The 21,407-nt window shown below is 45.9% G+C and overlaps 1 protein-coding gene across 1 annotated transcript in view; it reads right to left on the bottom strand.

Annotated features, from left to right (window-relative positions):
- nbn (nibrin) overlaps window positions 1-21,407 on the bottom strand; it is a 48,938-nt gene that overhangs the window by 5,917 nt on the left and 21,614 nt on the right. The window contains exons 7-14 of the mRNA XM_034174812.1: window positions 16,237-16,427; window positions 16,039-16,139; window positions 7,759-7,891; window positions 7,456-7,664; window positions 7,141-7,309; window positions 2,447-3,074; window positions 1,034-1,123; window positions 604-744 (exon numbers count right to left, since the gene is read on the bottom strand). Of these exons, the coding sequence (XP_034030703.1) occupies window positions 604-744; window positions 1,034-1,123; window positions 2,447-3,074; window positions 7,141-7,309; window positions 7,456-7,664; window positions 7,759-7,891; window positions 16,039-16,139; window positions 16,237-16,427 (1,662 nt within the window). The remainder of the gene's footprint in view (window positions 1-603; window positions 745-1,033; window positions 1,124-2,446; window positions 3,075-7,140; window positions 7,310-7,455; window positions 7,665-7,758; window positions 7,892-16,038; window positions 16,140-16,236; window positions 16,428-21,407) is intronic.

The raw sequence follows: 21,407 nt of genomic DNA, 5'->3' as shown, positions 1-21,407 counted from the left end.
TCATACTTGTTCAATGAGCTAGGATGCTGTTGAGAGTTGACTTTGTGGATATGAAACTGGCCTTCTCCAGTCATTGAGTACAAGCAGCTGGCACCGAATCCTGTCAGGAACAACTCATAAATACCTAACCTGGCACACAGACCACTGTAATGCAGCTATAGTTGCTCTAATCCAGGTGATCACCCTGTCCTTTCCAGACAGCAATAAGTTTTTTCTTCTCTGCTGGGATTATACCAGTCTCTCAAATGGAAGCAAAAATTCCAAGCAGTGTCAGGTGATTGGCCCTAATGCCACAGATCCCTGAAGCATTGCCTGCCCTTAGATGTTTCACCACCTATGCGATCTTACTAACATTCAGTGGTTTGCATGTAACTGAACCATCGCTCACAACAATCATTGCCCCACAGATGTCCAAACTTCAGGCAGGTACCAGACTTCTGCAACTGTCAAAGTAGCTGGACCAATGGGACAGTACAGCAGAGTTATCTGTCAGGAATGTAGCGCCACTCGTGACTCACGATTACACATTTATTATTTCACTTCATTTCTAAATTTCAGATGAGACACTTGTGCATTTCTGATGTGTAAAGTAGTTCTCCTGACCTTGCGGAAGCATTTGAAGTTCTTTGAGAAGCCGCTGCTCTGCGTCTGCTGTGGTCTGGCTTTGGAAGGCGCTGTGACAGTAAGAGATCTAAACTCGACCAACACCACGTTTTTAGGAAGGCCTCCTTCCATCGAACATTCCTGCAACACATACCAAAAGAAACTGGACTCTTGTCTAATGCAGAGGTAGAAGAAAACCAATGTTATTCTGCTAAATCATTTGTGTAGAAGGGGCAGTGATCAAATTATGTGACAAAGCTCACCACAACAACCACAGTGATTTAGACAACACAATCATTTTCACAAGTTTATATCGTCTTTTTTTTTTTTAAACAGATCCTGTAGGAAATATTCTCAAATGCAAATAATCACTCATATTTGAAGAGGAGTGAGAAAGAGGCAGACACAGAAGGAGAGAGAACAAACTTACTGTAGTCTCCTGTTTGCCTGTAACAGGTTTCACAGTGGTCTCAGTCACTTCTTTAGACTGCCAAATGTCTGCTTCAAGCAGCTCAGAATCCTACAGGGATAAAAAAAGTATGACGGTAAGTGTAAAAATGAGCAACTAGAGCACTGTGCTCAGAGTGCAAATCTCCACCAACACTAGTTTCCAATTCCACAAATTTTTACTTTGGAAATAAATTTCAAGATAAAAGTCCTGTTAGAAATGGCTTTTCATAAGCTAAAATATAACACACACACACACACACACACACACACACACACACACACACACACACACACACACACACACACACACACACACACAGTTAAATATATCATATAGCAGACGAACACACTGATATTTGAGAAGTGAAATGAAGTTTCTAGGATTTACAGAAAGTGTGCAATAATTATTTAAGCAAAATTAGGCAGGTGCATAAATTTGGGCACCCTTGTTATTTTATTGATTTGAATATATTTAGCACTAATTACTGAAACACAAAATTGGTTTGGTAAGCTCATTGACCCTTGACCTCCTTACACAGGTGAATCCAATCATGAGAAAGGGTATTTAAGGTGGCCTTTTGCAAATGTTTCCCCTCTTTGCATCTCTTCTAATGAGTGGCAACATGGGACCCTCTAAACAACTCTCAAATGACCTGAAAACAAAGACTGTTCAACATCATGGTTTAGGGGAAGGATACAAAAAGCTATCTCAGAGATTTCAGCTGTCAGTTTCCACTGTGAGGAACATAGTGATGAAATGGAAGACCGCAGGCACAGTACTAGTTAAGGCCCGAAGTGGCATGCCAAGAAAAATCTCGGATAAGCTGAAGTGAAGGATGGTGAGAACAGTCATAGCCAACCCACAGACCTGCTCCAAAGACCTACAACATGATCTTGCTGCAGATAGTGTCTCTGAGCATCGTTCAACTATACAGCGCACTTTGCACAAGGAGATGCTGGGTGAGAGAGTAATGCAGAGGAAGCCTTTTCTGCGTACACGCCACAAATGGAGTCACTTGAGGTATGCTAAAGCACATTTGGACAAGCCAGCTTCATTATGGAATAAGGTACTGTGGACTGATGAAACTAAAACAGTTATTTAGACATAACAAGGGGCGGTATGCATGGCTGAAAAAGAACACAGCATTCCAAGAAAAACACTTGCTACCTACAGTAAAATTTGGAGGTGGTTCCATCATGCTGTGGGGCTGTGTGGCCAGTGCAGGTACTGGGAATCTTGTTAAAGTTGAGGGTCTTCAATAACTTTGGCATATCAGCTAAGCATGGCACTGCTCGTAAGTCGCTCACAGGCTACTTGTTGTGTTTTGATTTATTAAAAAAAAAAAAAAAAATTGGTTCTGTGAGATTGTTCCGATAACTCCTCTCAACTTACCTTAATGAAGGGCGCCTCATCTTCTTTACAAATCTGCATCTCCTGATGTGTGTTGGCAGCTGGCACATCATCCAGTGCTTTGCGAGACTCATGATTAGGTACTTTCTGATCTGTTGGGCGCGCTTCAAATTTATGGCTGTGGTGTGTACTCGAGTTTGCATTTTCTTCCAGGTCCCCACTGGATTTTTGGTTGGTTTTGACATTTTCTTGTAGGAACACTCTTTGCCTCTTTGATACAGATGTAGAATCCTCAGTATTTAAGGTGCGTGTCTGATTAGTTGAGCCATGTGCTGGTGTGTTTACATGCTGACTGTCTGGCATCTGCTCATCAAAACAGTCCATATCCTCAGACATAATGGATTCCAGTTCTTTCATGGTTATCTCTGCTTCCACCTGTTTTCTTTTTTTCCCTCTTGACTCTTCCTTGGAGACACTGTCAGATTTTCTCATGAAGAGATCAGCTCCTGAACCCAGTGGATTCTGGGATGTGGTTGCAGGGACTGTGCTTGGCTGTGATGGTGCTTCATCAAAGGTGGCTGAAGATTTTGTTGATTGTTTGGCGATCGAAGATGCCAGCAGGCCTCGTTTTGGTTCTGATGTAACAGCAGCAAGCTCATCTTCCAAAGACCTTAATGACAGGATGGGGGGGAGGGGCCACATTTAATTAATGACAATAAAATAAATACATGAATATATCTTTCAGTAGCAATAACCAATTATCCAATTGCACAGCTTTAGGTTAGTTATCAGCACTGACTCACCAACTAGGCTGACCAGTCACACTGTTTTTTTTTTTTGTTTTTTGTTTTTTTATGAAACTCTCTTTGTATCATGTCTTTTATAAATGTCTCATTTTAGAAATGCACAATCATGCAGCAGCAAAGACCCAGAAAGACATAAGGTGTGGTAACTTAGCTATGTTAAATAAACTGACAAATCATTTGACATTTTGTGAGTGCGTTACGACTAGTCATAACACACTCACAAAATGTTTGATCACTGGGACAACTAGTTGTAATACACTCTCACAAGGATCCTGGAGAGTGCCTGGGAGTATGCCCATCTAGTCTACATGTGTTTTGTGGACTTGGAGAAGGTGATCGGGTATCCTGGGAGATATTGTGGGAGATGCTGCGGGAGTATGGCGTGAGGGGGTCCCTTCTCAGGGCCATTCAATCTCTGTACTCACAAAGTGAGAGCTGTGTTCGGGTGCTCGGCAGTAAGTCGGACTCATTTCCGGTGGGGGTTGGCCTCCGCCAGGGCTGGAGGGTTTTCAGTTTGGGAGGCTGAGGGTCTCATCACTGCTTTTTGCAGATGATGTGGTCCTGTTGGCTTCATCGGCCTGTGACCTCCAACACTCACTGGATCGGTTCGCAGCTGAGTGTGAAGCGGACGGGATGAGGAACAGCACCTCTAAATCTGACACCATGGTTCTCGGCAGGAAACCGATGGATTGCGTATTCCGGGTAGGCGTTCAAGTATCTTGGGGCCTGGCTCACGAGTGAGGGGACAACGGAGCATGAGACTGGCTGGAGAATCAATATGATTTGTTGGTTAAACAGGCCTCCAGGCCAAATGTCTGTTCCTTGGTTGACCAAGACATGTCATCCTCATGACCATAGGTGAGAGTAGGAATGAAGGTTGACCAGTAGATCGAGAGCTTCACCTTTTGGCTCAGCTCTCTTTTCATCACAATAGTAAGGTACAGCGAATGCAATGCCGTCCCTGTTGTGCTGATTCTCTGGCCAATCTTGTGCTCTGTGTACACTTATGAGCATCCTTATGTTCAAAAATGGTGTGCGTTATGGACAGCCCATGACTAGCACAGAAGTCCAATAACAAACGGCCACTCTGGTTTAGATCAGGGAGGCCGTTCCTTCCAATCACACCTGTCCAGGTGTCTCTGTTATTGCCCACGTGTGCATTGAAGTCCCCCAGCACAATGGAGTCCCCCACTGGAGCCCCATACAGGTGTCCTTCCAGGGACTCCAAAAAGGCCAAATACTCTTAATTGCTATTTGGCACATACACACTAACAACAGTCAGGGCAACTCCAGAGAAGAATAAGGTCCAACACCTATCAAGGAGAGTGGTACCAGAGCCGAGGCCCACCAGATCTAACTGGTAGCACTCCACATCCTCCTGCACAAGCTCCAGCTCCTTCCCCCACAGCGAGATGATGTTTCACGCCCCCAGATCTGGCCCATCAAGGCCCTCGACTTTCACTGCCACCCATGGGAGAGTACATCTGACCCCAGCAGTTGCCTCTGTGGGTGGTGAGCCCACAGGGGCATAGATGGAAAGTCCACATTGCCTTTTTGGGCTGTTTCCAACCGGACTCCGTGGCAATCCCAGCCACCAGGCGCTCACTGACAGGCCCTCCATCCAGGCCTGGCTCCAGACGGGGGCCCCAGACTTCCTCCAGGCTGGGTCACGTTTCCTCTTCCTTGTTTTTTCATGGTGTCACTGTAAACCAGGGGTGCCCAAGTTCGGTCCTCGAGATCTACCTTCCTGACACTCTTAGTTGTCTCTCTGCTCCAACACACCTGAATCCAATGAAAGACTCGCTAGCAGGCTTTTAATGAGCCTTACATTGGATTCAGGTGTGTTGGAGCAGGGAGACAACTAAGAGTGTCAGGAAGATAGATCTCGAGGAACGAACTTGGGCACTCCTGTTGTAAACCATTCTTAGTCTGGCCACTCGCCTGAGACCAATTTACCAGGAGCACGGAGGCTCCAGCCAACACAGCTCTCAGGTTCATAGAGGCACACAAACATCTCCACCATGATAATGGCCCAGTCACAAGGCACTTAACGGAGGGCAACGAAGCCCAAACGAAATAAGAAATCTGGACTTTCACTGGCATCATTTAACCTTCGCTCAGCTTCATTCCTGCAACGGTCGCTTCGTCAGAAGTGTAAAAAAAAGTGTAAAAAAATTTGAACAAAGGGCAATGAAAACCTCAATTCGTCTGTGTTTATGTACATGTAGCAACAGGTAGATGACTGAGATGATTATATAAAGAGCTGTTCTGGAAGGCAGAATTTACGTTGTGGATCAGCTATAGCTGGTGTAAATAACCGCACATGGGGAGTCAATGCGTGTTCACTAGGGATTTGAATCATTTAACAACTCACGATTCAATTCGATTCCGATTCTTGGGGTGACGATTCGATTCAGAATCGATTTTCGATTCAAAGAGCTCTGAGAAATAATTACTTAAAAATGTTTATGTTTAAGAAAATGCAGCTTTACAGGGTTAATCAAGTGATTCTAGATGTAAATTTACTTATCTGCTTTGCTCGTTCAGAGTTGGATGGCAGTTTAGCGAAGCACTGGTCAGTCATCGGCAGATACCGCTGCTCCCCTCTTTTAGCTCCGGGTGATAGCGTAGCATGTGGGTTTGCGGATTTGAAGTGTTTCCGAAGTACTTGACTTTCATTTTGCAGATTTTGCACACTGCATAAGTAATGTCAAGCTCCTTCTTACGCAGCAAATAATAAAATCCAAAATGCGCCCAAACATTTTGAATGTTTGAAGCACGCCAGACCCTCCCCTCGCGGGGACGATGCAGTATAGAAGCCGTTGCCTGACAAACAGTACGCGCAACAAGTAAGCAAGAAAATGTTTAAAAAAATGCTTTTTAAAAATCGATTCTTGGACATTTTGGATCGATTCAGAATCGTAATAAATAAGAATTGCGATGTGGACATGAATCGATTTTTTCCGACACCCCTAGTGTTCACACAGACTGATCAATTTACTGCTCTGATATATTCAATCAACTTTACACTTATATTTATTCCCCCTTTTGACGGTTTTCTGATATAAATCAATATATATGGCGTAGTACTGTTGTACTGTAATACAGTTTTTTGTTGTTTTTTTTAAAATTGGAACAAGATGGAGCACGCAGCACGTCGTCAGACAGTGTGGGGTCTGATGATGGAGGAGATGATCCCTCTTTTGTTCTGGACGAGGAACCAGAGCAGGTGGGTCCACCGACGTACACACAGATTTCCACAGCTTCTGTCTGCAGTTTCTCCAGGACTCAGGCGCTATGAGTGCCATCCCAGCGCCGAGTCCTGGATCTCAGAGATGCAGACTTAAAGCACCAAGATCAACATTAGCTTCAGTCTCGTTTAGTTCCTCTTTCGTCCCTTTTGCGCTCTTGCTTCACAGGCTATTTGGTCTTTTGTCCACCTTTTCTCAACGAATTGTGACTTTTTATTTTTACTTTTTTTCCCTTCGTTTAGGAATCGTTGTGTGTCATGTGACTGGGCCATAAGGTGATGGTTCCTGGAGAGGTTTAAAATGTTTCATTACATCATATTATTAACCAACTACTGGTCATTAAAATAAATAAACACAACAGCTTAGCTCACACATTGACTAGTGATAAATATCAGGATGTGAGGTTAGGCAGCTGTAGCCTTCATGTTGAATGGACCATTATAACATGATGGGGGGGCAATTTGTGAAACTGCCTCTCAAGTAAAACCCACATTAAGCAAATACACTTGGATGAATTAATTTGAGTTTTATTAATAAGTTCACTTGGGGAAAGTGAGGCAATCTGATTCTGATAGTAGAGACTAGACTAGTAGACTAATTTGTGAAACGCAGACCGTTTTTCGACAGCATAACAAGCAAAAACATGTTAAAAGAACCCTGAATAAACAAATCATTTTACCTCTTCTTGCTGACTGGCTGAAAGAAAGCTGTAAGACATGACTGTTTCTGTGGGGAGCCTTGTGCAGAGTTTTTTTGTTCCTGTGGAGCCTGTCTGTGTGTGAATGTTTTCACATCTCCATTAGTTGTGAGATGAGAGGCACGTGACTTGGCATCATCACTCCCCCGGCCTGAAACCACAAAACAAAAAACAATGTTACAGCAGCTTTCTGACATATTCATCTAACGCACCTGGTCTCACTCCTGTAGATTATACTTAGCACTCTGCAAAAGAACATTTCACACAGAGTAAAGCTAAAGACGTGCATGCAGCTACCTGACAGTTTGGACTCATGTTTCTTCGTCTGGGAGTCTGTCCTCTCCATGATGTTAACTGATGAATTCACTGTCTCTTCAACAATGCACGATGTGGTCATCGTCTGGGTTGCACGCCTGGACTCATTGAGCTGATCAGTGTTCTGGTTGTTACTCTTTTCCGGAGTCTCTGCTACAGTTGTCACCTCTGTCACCTTGTGCACCTCAGTCCTGATAAAGTAGAAGAAAAACAGATTTTCTGTAATGTGCAGAAGAATGAAAATTTAAGACAGGATTAACAGGAAAGCTGCGTGCGGTTCTGTACCTTTGTGATTGCTGTGTGTTCACCACGTATGCTGTGATGTTGTGAGATGTTGTAGGTAACACTGTCTCATCCACTGCTGCATTCTGGGACAGTGAAGCACTTAGAATTTTGGGCTTCACATCTTGTACAGATTCTGAGACCAAATTTAGGAGAACATTAGAAATTATTAGTACAAGAACAAAATGATCTCAAAGAGAAACCACCACTAAAATGCACTATTATTATTAATCTGCCAGTCTTAGAATTCTATGAATAATCATTTACTGTGTATATGTATGTCATATTAGTACGGACAAAACAAAGTTTTTCAAAGCTCAAAATCTCAAATTCGAACTCCTTGTTGTGGTGAACCAACACCTCAGAGTAATTTATATCAGAGAAACGCAGCTAAACTTCTCATTTTAGAAAAAGAGTAAACCTTACACATTTTATCTGATACAGAAGACATTATATTAAAGCTGCACCAATTATTCAATTAACTGTCTACTATTTGGTGATTTATTAATTGCTTTGACACTTTTTTAAATGTCCAAATTCTGTTTTCAGTTGACACTTTTTTAAATGTCCAAATTCTGTTTTCAGTTTTAGATGTACATCTTTTTTGGTTTCTTTTCTTCCCTTTTACAACAAACTAAATATCTTTGGATTGCAGACAAAAGACATTTGAGGACATTATCCTGAGCTTTGTGAAACACTGATCAATATTTTTCACCACTTTCTGATATTTCATGGGAAATTAAACATAGTTGTTGTTGTTGTCCATTCGGCTGCTCCCGTTTTGTGGTCGGGGTCGCCACAGCGGATATAGCCAGATCCACACTGGTAGGTGGCACAAGCTTTACGCCGGATGCCCTTCCTGATGCAACTCCAGTTCCATTTCATCCCTCCTGACCGCCAGAGGGCGGTGCTGAAAGCACTGAATGATCCCTTTGCGCATGCGCAGTTCGAGTAATAATAGCAAAATAGTCACACCTGTGGCACCACGGATGACCAATCACAGTGTATAGAAGCATATGTCATCCGAGGCGCTGTTCCTTTTTTCTTCTCGCGCGCGGTTCGCTACTGTTGGCGTCCGCCATTTTGTACTGGATATTTATTGTGGTTTTGCTGTCGCTGGACGCCCATTTGCCTTTCCTTTTGGCAGGAGCAGCGTTTTTCGCCCTCCTGGGGCTGCGACGGTTCCTGTTACTGCGGTAAGTGTCTCTTTTATTCGCCATTACCGGTGATGGCAGCGTGTTCGCCCCCTCTCCCGGTACTGCGCGTGTATACGAATATACATATATTGTTTCGAGCTACCTGGGTTAGCCTTTGAGCCTTTTGTTTAGTTTTTGCTAATTCCGGTGACGGCAGCGTGAGCGCCCCTTCTCCCGGTTTTGAGCCTATTTATGTTTACAGCTGACGGTGCTGGCCTCCTTTTGTTGTTTAGTTTTTGCTACTACCGGTGACGGCAGCATGAGTGCCACCTCTCTCGGTTTTGAGCCTGTTTACATTGACAGCTGACTGTATTAGCCTTTTTTTGTGTGTGTGTGTGTGTGTCTTTGGCTACTTCTGGTGATGGCGGCATGCGCGCGCCCCTATCACAGTTTTTTTTTTTGGCCTGCATTTTGTCACAGCTAACGGAGTTGGTCTCCTGTTTCCCTATTATTGGTGAAGCAGCGTTCACGCCCCCTCTCCCGGTGCTGGTATATGTTCTGAAGACTGCTAGCCATGTGGATTTGCCTGTTGAGTGGTCGGGATTATGGACGGCTCCCACTGCTGTGCTGCTTGTGGGCTCGCACTCCGAGCAGATGAGGGTCATGACCTGTGCCCAGCTTATCTCAGGCCTGATCACCTGACAGAGGCGCTGTCGGAACATCCCTGTATGAACTGCAGTTACATGCCTCGTGCTGTGAGTGGCTCGACTGGCACAGGTGTATCCTAAACAAGAGGCCGACCAGCTCCAGGTGACTGCACCCAGGTGTTCAAAGTGTTGGAGTGAGGTCCCTGCTACCGCGGCTCCTCCTAAAAAGAAGCGGATCAAAGCTGATCAAGGCTTTGCCACAAGGGTAGAGCAGTTGTCTGCAGAATTGGCTAAGATGAAGTCACTGTTTTAAGCCCGGCAGCTTTAAGCTCCCCTTGCCTGAGACGGGGGCTTCTCCACCTATGCCTGAGTTGGCGGTGGAGGAGGATGTGTTGTCTCTCGCCGCCTCAGCCTCTCATTTTGGGGTGGAAGCAGAGACTCGGTCATCTCTTGCTTCTGAAACGGGTTCGTTCAGCTCATCTCAAAGTGTAGTCAGTCGAGCAATGCCGCTGTGCAGGATGTTACGCGTAGGGCCTTAAATCTCCTGCAGTTAGATATTCCAGTGGCAGAGGAGGCTGCCCCTGGAAGCGCTTTTTTCAGACGTGGGCATGCTCCCACTGCCTTTTCTATTCCCCCATCGATGGACTATTTGAGGGGATTGCACGCATGTTGGCGGTTTGGACCGCATGCCAGGGGTTGACCCGCCAGTAGCTTCGCTTATTGTGTCTCCTGAGGAGGATCTACACAGTGAGGCTCGATGCCATGTGACAGACAACCTCCTTTGCAAGGCTTATAATGCCGGAGCACGTGCTGGCCGGTTGGGTAATCCCCTGGCGCACCTTCTGTTTGCAGTTTCTGCATCTCTGCAGAATACTGGTGCTGCGGCAAGTATGGTAGGATTTAATGATACTGCGTTGCAGGCTTTTGCCCTAATGTCAAGGGAGCTTGGCCAAATTATGTCTTTCCTTGTACAGGCTCGTCGGCAGGTTTGGCTGGCGCAGTCTACCCTGACTGAGGCATGTTGGAGGACCCTCCATGGTGTTCCGTGGCGCCAGGTGAGCTGTTTGGCCCAGCTGCCCTGGAGGCACTGGAGCGGACGATCCAGGCACAGCAGACTAGGCGGCATCTCTCTGGCCTCAACAGACCTGTGCCCCCGCAGCATTCGAGGTGTTCGTCTGTTGGCCATGAGGTGCAGCCACCCCCGCCTCGATACCGATCTGAGGGTTATCAGCGGGGCTCTCGGCGGAAGCTGGGTGGTGGTTTTCGTGAGCCAGTCCGCCACCCAACCAGGCAGACCTGAGCTTCGGATGGTGAACATCAACCCGCCAGGGCCCCTAGGGGTCGTGGGGAGTGGAGGTGAGGCCACCGGGCCGGCAGTCAGATGGTTTTCCCATCAGCAGCTCAACTACTGGGCTGCTCACACTGTGGATCCGTGGGCTACTTTGACCCATGGCTACAGGTTACACATCTCGGACCGCGTCAAGGTGACTTTGATTGCCGACCCGGTGAAAGCCAAAGCACTAGACCAGGAGCTCTCCGCCCTCTTGGCCAAGAGTGCTATCGAGGAGGTGGATCCTCTGCAGCAACCCAGAGGCTACTATTCAACAAATTTCCTCATACCAAAAAAGACTGGCGGGTTTCGTCCCATTTTAGATATGCCGGGACTCAATCGTTATTTGAAGGTGCTGCCATTTCACATGTTGACCATGGCGGAGGTCCTTCAAACTGTGGCAAGGGGAGAGTGGTTTACATCAATAGATCTGACCGATGCCTATTTTCATGTACCTACTGCGGCAGACGACCGCTGCTTTCTGAGGTTTGCTTAGCAAGGTCGTCATTGGCAGTTTCGGGTACTCCTGTCTGGCCTCTCCCTTTCTCCAAGGGTGTTTACTCGATGTGTAAAGGCAGCTTTCGCCCCGCTGCAAGCATGCGGAATGCAGATTCTGCCATATCTCGACGATTGGCTTCTGTGCGCCCCATCTCAAGTGCATGCATCTTGGGATATGCATCAGCTGTTTCCTCAAGCGTCCCAGTTGGGTCTCAAGCTCAACCTGGAGAAGGGTTGCCTTACTCCTTCTCAGACCACTGTTTTTCTCAGGGTGGCCTTGGATTCAACTTCCATGGAGGCTCATCCATCCATCCATCCACAGGATAGACTATATCCTCCAGTTGGTCAGTCGGTTCAAACTAGGCAGGCGGTTTCCATACATCGCCTTCCTGCAACTTCTTGGCAAACTGACATCAGTCACCTGCATCATGCCGTTGGGCTTGCTTTCATTACGCCCTGTGCAGAGGTGGCTCAACAGCTTTCGTCTGGACCACCGACTGCACAGACATCGCATGCTCACGGTGACATGGTTGTGCCTCCGGGCCCCGGCTCCCTGGAGGAACAGGGCTTATTTGTCCAGGGGCGTACCGATGGAGCTAGTGGTGTACTGCAGAGAGGTGGTCACCATGGATGCCAGTTCCACGGGATGGGGCACGGTCTGGCAGCACAGAGCAGTTCAAGTGCTCTGGAGCCGACGGGATCGCTTAAGACAGATCAATGTGCTCGAGCTACTGGCAGTGCATCTAGCTCGGAGGCACTTTCTTCCCCACCTGGAGAGGCGACACATTCTGTTACGGTTGGACAACACCTCAGTTGTCTACCACGTCGACCATCAGAGAGTCACCAGATCGACTCGGCTTCTAAAAGTCTCCAGAGATCTGCTGGAATGGGCCTTTCCTCGTCTGTCCACGCTGCGGGCGGAGTATCTACCGGGAGAGCAGAATCAAGCTGCAGACGCACTCTCTCGTCAGGCGCCTGCTCCAGGGGAGTGGTATTTTCATGCCGATGTGGTGAGCAGGATCTGGGACCTCTATGGTCGCACAGAGGTGGATCTGTTCGTGACAGAAGTGTCGACTCATTGTCCTCTGTGGTTTTCCCTTACGGGGTGTTGGGCTCGTTGAGTCGGGACGCGTTTGCTCATCCGTGGCCCAAAGTGCTCCTGTACGCTTTTCCTCCTCTTCCGTTGATTTGGCCCACTCTACAGAGGGTTCTCAGGGAGGGCCACAAACTGTTGCTGGTGGCTCCTTCCTGGCCTGCACGTCCATGGTTCCCATTGCTACAGAGTTTATGCTGAGGCAAACCATGGTGTCTTCCACCCAGGAGGGATCTTCTCTCTCAGTTGGGGGGACGAATATGGCACCCCGATCCTCAACGCCTGTACCTGTGGGTGTGGCCGCTGGATGCCAGGGGTCAAGACTGACTGGGCTCGCTGATCCTGTCAGGCGTACCATTTTGTCTGCTAGGGCACCTTCTACCCGGCAGCAATATGACAACAGGTGGCGACTATCGTCAGTGGTGTTCTGCCCGCAGTGAGGATCCAGTGACCTGTTCCGTTTCTACTATTCTGGAGTTTCTCCAATCTGTCCTTGATGAGGGCCATTCTCCCTCGACACTGAAGGTATATGTAGCAGCTATTTCATGTTACCATACTAGAGTGGATGGTTTTTCAGCTGGAAGCCATCATCTAGTTTCTCTTTTTCTTGCGTGGTGCTCGTAGGTTGCATCCACCGGCTGCCCCACGTGCACCAGCCTGGGATCTGACCCTGGTTCTCGAAGCTCTTTGTCGTCCTCCGTTCGAGCCTTTGGCAGAGGCGGACTTCAAGTAGCTCTCGGGTAAGACTGCGTATTTGTTGGCCATCGTCTCCGCTAAAAGAGTGGGTGAGTTACATGCTCTATCTGTCAGCACCTCATGTCTCAGATGGGGTCCCGATCGGGCTGATGTTACCCTGTGGCCGAACACGGCATTTTTGCATAAGGTGTTGTCCCGTGCTCATAGTAACCAGCCATTGAGACTGGCGTGGTTTCGACCCCAGTCGTCTGTGGCCGGGGATGGGTCTGAGTTGTTGTGTCCAGTAAGAGTACTGGAGGAGTATATTGCAGCTACTGAGAGTCTGAGATGCTCTGACCAGCTGTTTTTGTGTCATGGGGGTCCTAAGTTGGGCTTTCCTTTATCTAAGCAACGTCTCTCTCACTGGATCGTTAATGTCATCTGCCATGCCTATCGTGCAGGGGGTTGTTCCCGGCCGGCCGGGATGAAGGCTCACTCTACCAGGAGTGTCTCTGCTTCCTGGGCAGCTATGAGAGGGGTTGTTGGATGCCATCTGTGCAGTGGTACCATGGGCTTCCCCGAGTACGTTCACTCGTTTCTACAATGTCAATGTGGCCGACCTTCATCCTTTGGGTCGTGTGCTCCTATCGGGGTCCTCTGGGTCTCCTCTGAGAGGTAGGTGCTCAGGATTCCTTGTGACATTGCTGGTATTAGTCATTCAGTGCTTTCAGTATTGCCCTCTGGCGGTCAGGAGGGATGAAATGGAATGAAGGTTACATATGTAATCACGGTTCTATGAATCCCAGATGACCGCCAGAGATTCTCTGTCTTTCGGAATCCCCGCGTTGCGCGAGAAGATTCTGTAGGAACAGAGCCTCAGATGATGTATGCTTATATACACTGTGATTGGTCATCTGTGGTGTCACAGGTGTGACTATTTTGGTTTTATTACTCAAACTGCGCATGCGCAAAGGGATCATTCAGTGCTTTCAGCATCCCCTTCTGGCGGTCATCCAGGATTCATAGAAGCGTGGTTACATACGTAACACACACAGCCGCTGGTGTTCCAAATAGGTCTCCCATCCAAGTACTAACCATATCTCACTGCTTAGCTTCTGAGATCTGATGGGATCAGACTTACACACAGGAGATCGGCTGCGTGGAAATGAAATATGGTGATAATCTATAAAATAATCAATATAAGTTGATAGTGAAAATACTATAATTGTAAATTGCAGCCGTATGAACCCACTCATCATCACTCATCTTAAACTGTTTACCCGGGATCGGGTCGCGGGGCAACAGCTCCAGCAGAGGACCCCAAACTTCCCTGGCAACATTGTCCGCCTCTGACTGGGGGATCCCAAGGCGTTCCCAGGCCAGAGTGGAGACATAATCTCTCCACGTAATCCTGGGTCTTCTCCGGGGTCTCCTCCCAGATGGACGTGCCTGGAACACCTCCCTAGGGAGGCACCAAGAAGGCATCCTTACCAGATGCCCAAACCACCTCAGCTGGCTCCACTCAATGCAAAGGAGCAGCGGCTCTACTCTGAGCTCTTCACGAATGACTGAACTTCTCACCCTATCTATAAGAGAGACACCAGCCACCCTCCTGAGGAAACCCATTTCGGCCGCTTCTACCCGCGATGTAGTTCTGTCGGTCATGACCCAACCCTCATGACCATAGTTGAGAGTAGGAACAAATGATCGGTAGATCAAGAGCTTTGCCTTTTGCCTCAACTCAACCGTATGGTAAAGCAAATACAATACCATCCCTGCTGCGCCCACATTCCGACCAACCTCCTGCTCCATTGTCTCCTCACTTGTGAAAAAGACCCTGACGTCCTTGAACTCCTCCCCTTGGGGCAAGACCTCTTTCCCTACCCAGAGTTGGCCATCCATCAATTTCCTGCTGAGAACCATGGCCTCAGATTTAGACGTGCTGAGCCTCATCCCAGCAGCTTCACACTTGGCTGTGAACCGATCCAGTGAGTGCTTGAGGTCACAGGCGATAATTTTCTGTGTATAAGTTTTGTTTGTTTGTTTTTTACATGCCACACCTACCCCAATCACTGCCTTACTTTATATTCTTTATTTTTGGAGATTTTGTTTTTAAATTTACAAAAAAAAAAAATTATTTCCTGACAAAATATTTGAATGCAAAATTATTGGTAGTATTTAAAGTTATGATTTATTAGTGAATTAACACAAGAATAATTTTCTAATCAGAAAATAATCGATAGACCAATAAAAAGATTAAAGATGAATCGATTAAATAAAAAATATTCAATAGATTAACTGATTACAAAAATAACCATTACATGCAGCCTGACATTACATACAGAAATGCCACAAGTTTCTAGACCCTAATCCAACTACTTGAGGACTCAGTGACACCTCACTGCATTAAAGTGATGTAAACTAGTATTATATCACCAAAAACAGAAGGCACAAAAAAAAAAAAAAAGCAAAATTGTTTGTTTGGGCGAGGGGTGTAGAAATTGTGTTTGTACCCATATCAAGCTGAACTGGGAAAACGACCTTGCTATAAAAGCAACAGCTTAGAGTTATCAGAATGGACACACATTATATACCACAAACACAGGATTGTTCCCAAAACACTCTTCCAAGCTGAATAGTATCGCTGGACCCAATGAAACTCTGGGATGTTAGGTTAAGTAGATGTGAAGTCCATCCCTCCAGTTTTATGCTTTGCAAAGTGGTTGGCAGGAACATGCATACTAACTGTATGTATTGGCCTCAAACATTAAACAAACTACCACTGTGGTTCTTACAGTGACGTATCACGATCGATTATTCTGTCTATCAACTATAAAATTAATTTACAAAACTTCACACGCTCATCACACTCTGTCGGACAGCTGCCTGTGTTCTCTCACCCACCTGATTCTGTTATTGGACTGGAAGGATTGCAGTACTTGTCACAGGAAGCGTAGATGGCAGCCAATCCGATTTCAGACTCTGCGATAACTCGAAGACCTTTTCTGTGTCAGTGAGGAAGGAGGAACTCGGCTCAAAAGACTGAACAATTCCTAATGGTCACTTAAACTGCAAATTCTACCTCTTGAAGTTCATTCACACCTTTGAGTAATGCTCTTCACAGAGTTCGCCCACTCTGTGACAGAGGAAGAAAGAAGAGCCTGGGAGCTGCCGGTTGTGATATCGACCACGCAGCTCTGCGGAGACTCCAGCAGGTCATGAGGTAGCGACCCTTCTTCGAGCAGGTTACTCTTTCCACCTCCAAACGCCACCGCTGCACTCAGGCGCTTCAGCTGCCAACAACAGAGAAAAGTTTGCCTGTGTTCAGAGAAGAAGCCATCTAGCTGTGTATCAATTATTAAAATGATTGTGTCAATTCTGCTAACTTATTTGTATTCTTGTTCAATTAAATTTCAATTTATTTTCAATTATATAGCGCCAAAACACAACAGAGTTGCCTCAAAGCGCTTCACACAGGTAAGGTCTAACCTTACCAACCCCCACAGCAACAGTGGTAAGGAAAAATTCCCTCTGAGGAAGAAACCTCAAGCAGACCAGACTCAAAGGGGTGACCCTCTGCTTGGGCCATGCTACAAACATAAATTACAGAACAATTCATGGATAAATATACAAGAAATGCTATTGGCGCACAGGACAGGAGAATTGCCAACACAAATACAACTCCCATCTCTGGATGGAGCTGCACCTTAAACAGAGAGAAAAAACAGAATCAGGGATCAGAAAGCCAAAAAATACTGTATAATTTGCCAGCATTAAACAACAAGAAAAACAGAGAAATACTATGGTGATCGCCGGCCACTAGCCCTAAACGTCACTAAAAGACCCAGAATTTAGGTAAAGTTGAGGCCGCGGCCCGCTCCAATTACTAACAACATGAATTAAAAGAGTAAAAAGAGTAAAACAAAACTGTACCAGTATGCTAGCCATATGGAAGGGAAAATAAGTGCGTCTTAAGTCTGGACTTGAAACTCTCCACAGAATCTGATTGTTTTATTGATGCAGGGAGACCATTCAACAGAACAGGGGCACGATAAGAGAAAGCTCTGTGACCCGCAGACTTCTTATTCACCCTAGGGACACAAAGTAGTCCTGCACCCTGAGAACGTAAAGCCCGGGCCGGTACGTACGGTTTAATTAGGTCAGCTAGGTAGGGAGGTGCCAGTCCATGAATAATTTTATAGGTTAGTAGCAGAACCTTAAAATCTGATCTCACTGGGACAGGAAGGCAGTGACGAGACACCAAAATGGGTGTAATGTGGTCGAACTTTCTGCTTCGTGTCAAAAGTCTGACTGCAGCATTTTGAACCAATTGGAGAGCCCTAATGCTAGACTGCGGTAAACCAGAAAATACAACATTGCAGTAGTCCAATCTAGAAGAGATGAACGCATGGATCAGGGTCTCAGCATCAGCCATAGACAGGATGGGACGAATCATCGCTATATTTCGCAGGTGGAAGAAAGCAGTCCTAGTAATATTTCTAATATGGAGGCCAAAGGACAACGAAGGATCAAAAATTACCCCAAGGTTCCTCACTTTGTCAGTGTGATGTATGACACAGGAGCCTAGGCTGAGTGTTAACTGGTCAAATTGATGCCGATGTCTCACTGGACCAAGAACCATCATTTCAGTCTTTTCAGAGTTTAAAAGTAGGAAGTTTCTAGACATCCAACTTCTCACTGCTGCAAGGCAATCTTCTAAGGATTTTATGTGAACGAGATTACCAGCAGTTATCGGCATATATAACTGCGTATCATCTGCATAGCAGTGAAAGGTAATCCCAAAATGCCGCAATATGTGCCCAAGGGGGACTATATAAAGGGAGAAAAGCAGGGGGCCTAAGACAGACCCCTGAGGAACCCCAAATTCCATGTCACTAAGGTTAGAGGTAGTGTTACTGTACAAACCACAGTGAGAACGACTGGTCAAGTATGACGTCAGCCATGCAAGGGCACTCCCAGTAATCCCAAAATGATTTTCCAGCCTATCAAGTAGAATATTATGATCCACTGTATCAAATGCAGCACTGAGATCTAACAGCAGCAGAACCGTAGTGGTGTCCGAGTCCATTGTAAGCAGAAGATCATTCACCACTTTAGTGAGAGCCGTCTCTGTGGAATGATATTTTCTAAAAGCAGACTGCAGTGGCTCAAAAAGTTTATTCTTAGTAAGATAATCTACAAGCTGTTGTGACACCACTTTTTCCAGAATTTTAGAGCAAAATGATAGATTTGATATCGGCTGATAGTTTTTCAATACACTAGGGTCAAGATTAGGTTTCTTAAGTAATGGTTTAATCACTGCAGATTTGAAACGTTTAGGAACAGATCCAGAAGTAAAAGAAAGATTAATCATTTCCAGCACAATCGGCCGAAGAGTGGGCCACAGGTCCTTAAACAGTTTTGTTGGTATAGGATCAAATAAACAGGTTGTGCTTTTTGTTGACGTTACGAGTTTCGTCAGCATGTCTAGAGAGATACTATCAAATTCTGTAAATCTAGGTAATACCTCAGTAGTGGCGCCCACCTCAATAGCAGGGTGTAGTGGCTGGGTTAAGGCATGCTGGGATATGCTGAACCTAATGTCATCTATTTTCTTCTCAAAGTAATCTAGGAAATCTTGTGCTGTAAAAGGAGAGCGAGCTACAGGTGGTTGTCCATGAATAAGTGTTGCCACCATGTCGAACAAGAACTTTGAGTTATACTTGTTTTTGTTGATCAAATCAGAGTAATAGGTCCGCTTTGTAGCCAATAATGCATGCTTATAGTCTTAAAATTATCTTTAGGTTTCCAAAACCTGAGAGACCACACACGTGAAGATAAAAAAAAATCATAGCTCTAACAGGTTTGGTCGTACAGTGTGTGGTGTTGCCACACGGCAAGGACAACAACACCACACACGAACAGATTTCATGCATGGACATTCACAGCTCAGACAGGAAATCTCGTAAAATCTCTGAATGTTAAAGTCACCAATGATCAGAATGTTATCTACACTAGTTGACAAGTTAGAGATGAACGCACCAAATTCATCTAAGAATTCAGAATATGGGCCAGGAGGCCTATATACAGTGACAAAGTAATACGACTGATTTTTATTCTTCTGACCTTGGCAATGTGTAATATCCTGAGCAGAGCAGAGAATCAGATGCTCAAACGAGTGATATTTGTAACCCCCAACAGCTAATAAGCTAAACCTAGATTTATAAAAAAGAGCAACACCCCAGCCTTGCTTCGCATCACGAGGGACATGACTAAATGTATATGCTGGTGGGCAGGCCTTATTTAAGGGGAGGACAGCTGTAGGTTTAAGCCAGGTTTCACATAGCCCAATCATATCTAAGTGATGATCAATAATTAGATCATTGATCAACAATGATTTTGAGGACAGTGATCTTATGTTAATGAGACCCAGTCTAAGGACCTCAGTGGGGTTGACAGTTGAACTGTTTGGATTTAGGGGTGGTTCCAGAGTAGCATATATAAGATGCCTAGAAGTAGGTTTAGGTTTAAGACATTCCACGCACGTTGTAGGTAGGTACTTGTTGAAATTCTCTCCCTGGCAAATAAACTGCACTATCACCATAGTGGATTTTCTGCACTAAATTCCCCGCTAAGCTAATGGATTCCACACCCACATTTGTCATAAGCCTTGCAGGGTCTCTAATCACCTGCTCCATGGCCTGCTGTAGATAACTAATGTTACCCTCCCTGTAGAGCTCTATCTATGTTCGCAGACAAGATGGCAGCACCTTCCCCAGTAGGGTGGAGGCCGTCCGGCATCAGCAAGCCACGGTGGCCCCAGAACGAAGGCCAGTTAACAATAAAGCTAAAGCCTTGCTGTCTACAAAACTGCGCCTGCCACCTATTTAATGATGTCAGCCTGCTAAACGCCTCATCAGTACCCTGGGAGGGGAGGGGACCAGATACTATTAATCGATGCTGACACATCTTTCTGACAAGGTCACAAGTCCTCTCTATGTCCATTTTTGTGACCTCTGAGTGCTTCATCCTGATATCATTGGTGCCAACGTGAATAACTATGTGACTATATCTCATGTCACGTTCCTTCATCTGTCTTCCCTTCTGCAGCGTCAGCACCCTAAGATGAGATGCAATGTCGGGAGCTTTGTGCCCCAGGAATACACTTAACGTCAGCCGGCGTCTGTAACCTGACTTTGCGGGTGATAGAATCCCCTATCACTAAAGTCCGGTGTTTTGGCCTGGAGACAGGAGTGGAAGTCACTTGTGGGCTCAGAGAATTTACATCTGGCAAATCCAAGGGGGAGAACCGATTCACAGTTCGCACTGGCGAGTGTGATCGGGGTGCCACAACCGGGCACCAAGCCATACAGGGGTTCCTCCGCCTAGCCACAGTCCGAAAGCTGTCCTCCACAGCCAGCGTTTCTAAGCTGATGCTAATGGGCTCGCTAGCCAGCCCAACACTAACCTCATCTGGAGTGCCCGTAACATCTAACTCCACTGCGCTAAGAAGCTGCTCTAACTTACGGACACGGCTCTCTAAGAGAGCCACCCTATCTGTATGTAAATAAAGTCTGATGTAATAGCGATGTAAATAAAGTCCAAGACATATTCAGTGACTTGGAAATGTTTATGTATCCACCCCGACTTGTCTGAAGAAAACTGGCAATAACACTGATTATTTACAGGTATTATACCAAACGGGCTGATTACTTATGCAACCCATCATCTTGGTTTTAATATTTTTAATTAATATATATCAAGGTGTAGAGATTTGCTCTGAGTTTAAGTAAGATAATTTTAGAATTTTTTTATATTGAGAAGCCTGATTTATTTTTTGTATTTGAAATGAAATAAACAAATTAAAATGTGTGAATTACTAAGGGGCCAAATACTTTTGCAAGGCACTGTATCTGTCCTTCAAAACTGTGTCAATGTCCTAAAAACCTCGATGGCTACCAACTAGTAAGTCTCTTCGGCTGCTCTCTCGTTTTGCAGTCGGGGTCGCCACAGCAAATCCAAGGTGGATCTGCATGTTGAATTGGCACAGGTTTTACGCCAGATGCCCTTCCTGGCGCAACTCCACATCACATGGAGAAATGCAGCAGGGTTGGGATTTGAACCAGGAACCTTCCACGCTGAAACCAAACACACTAACCACTTGGCCACCACCCCCGGTGGATGGCTACTAACTATCTGTCACTTAATGCAGCAAAAAGTGAAGTTCTTGTTTGTGCCCCAGACAATTTTGCTCCCACTGTGATTAACAACCT

This window comes from Thalassophryne amazonica, chromosome 7, assembly GCF_902500255.1.
Source record: "Thalassophryne amazonica chromosome 7, fThaAma1.1, whole genome shotgun sequence".
Classification (NCBI taxonomy): Eukaryota; Metazoa; Chordata; class Actinopteri; order Batrachoidiformes; family Batrachoididae; genus Thalassophryne; species Thalassophryne amazonica.
The sequence above is the reverse complement of the archived record's forward strand: the minus strand, read 5'-3'. Positions and strand labels throughout refer to the sequence as shown.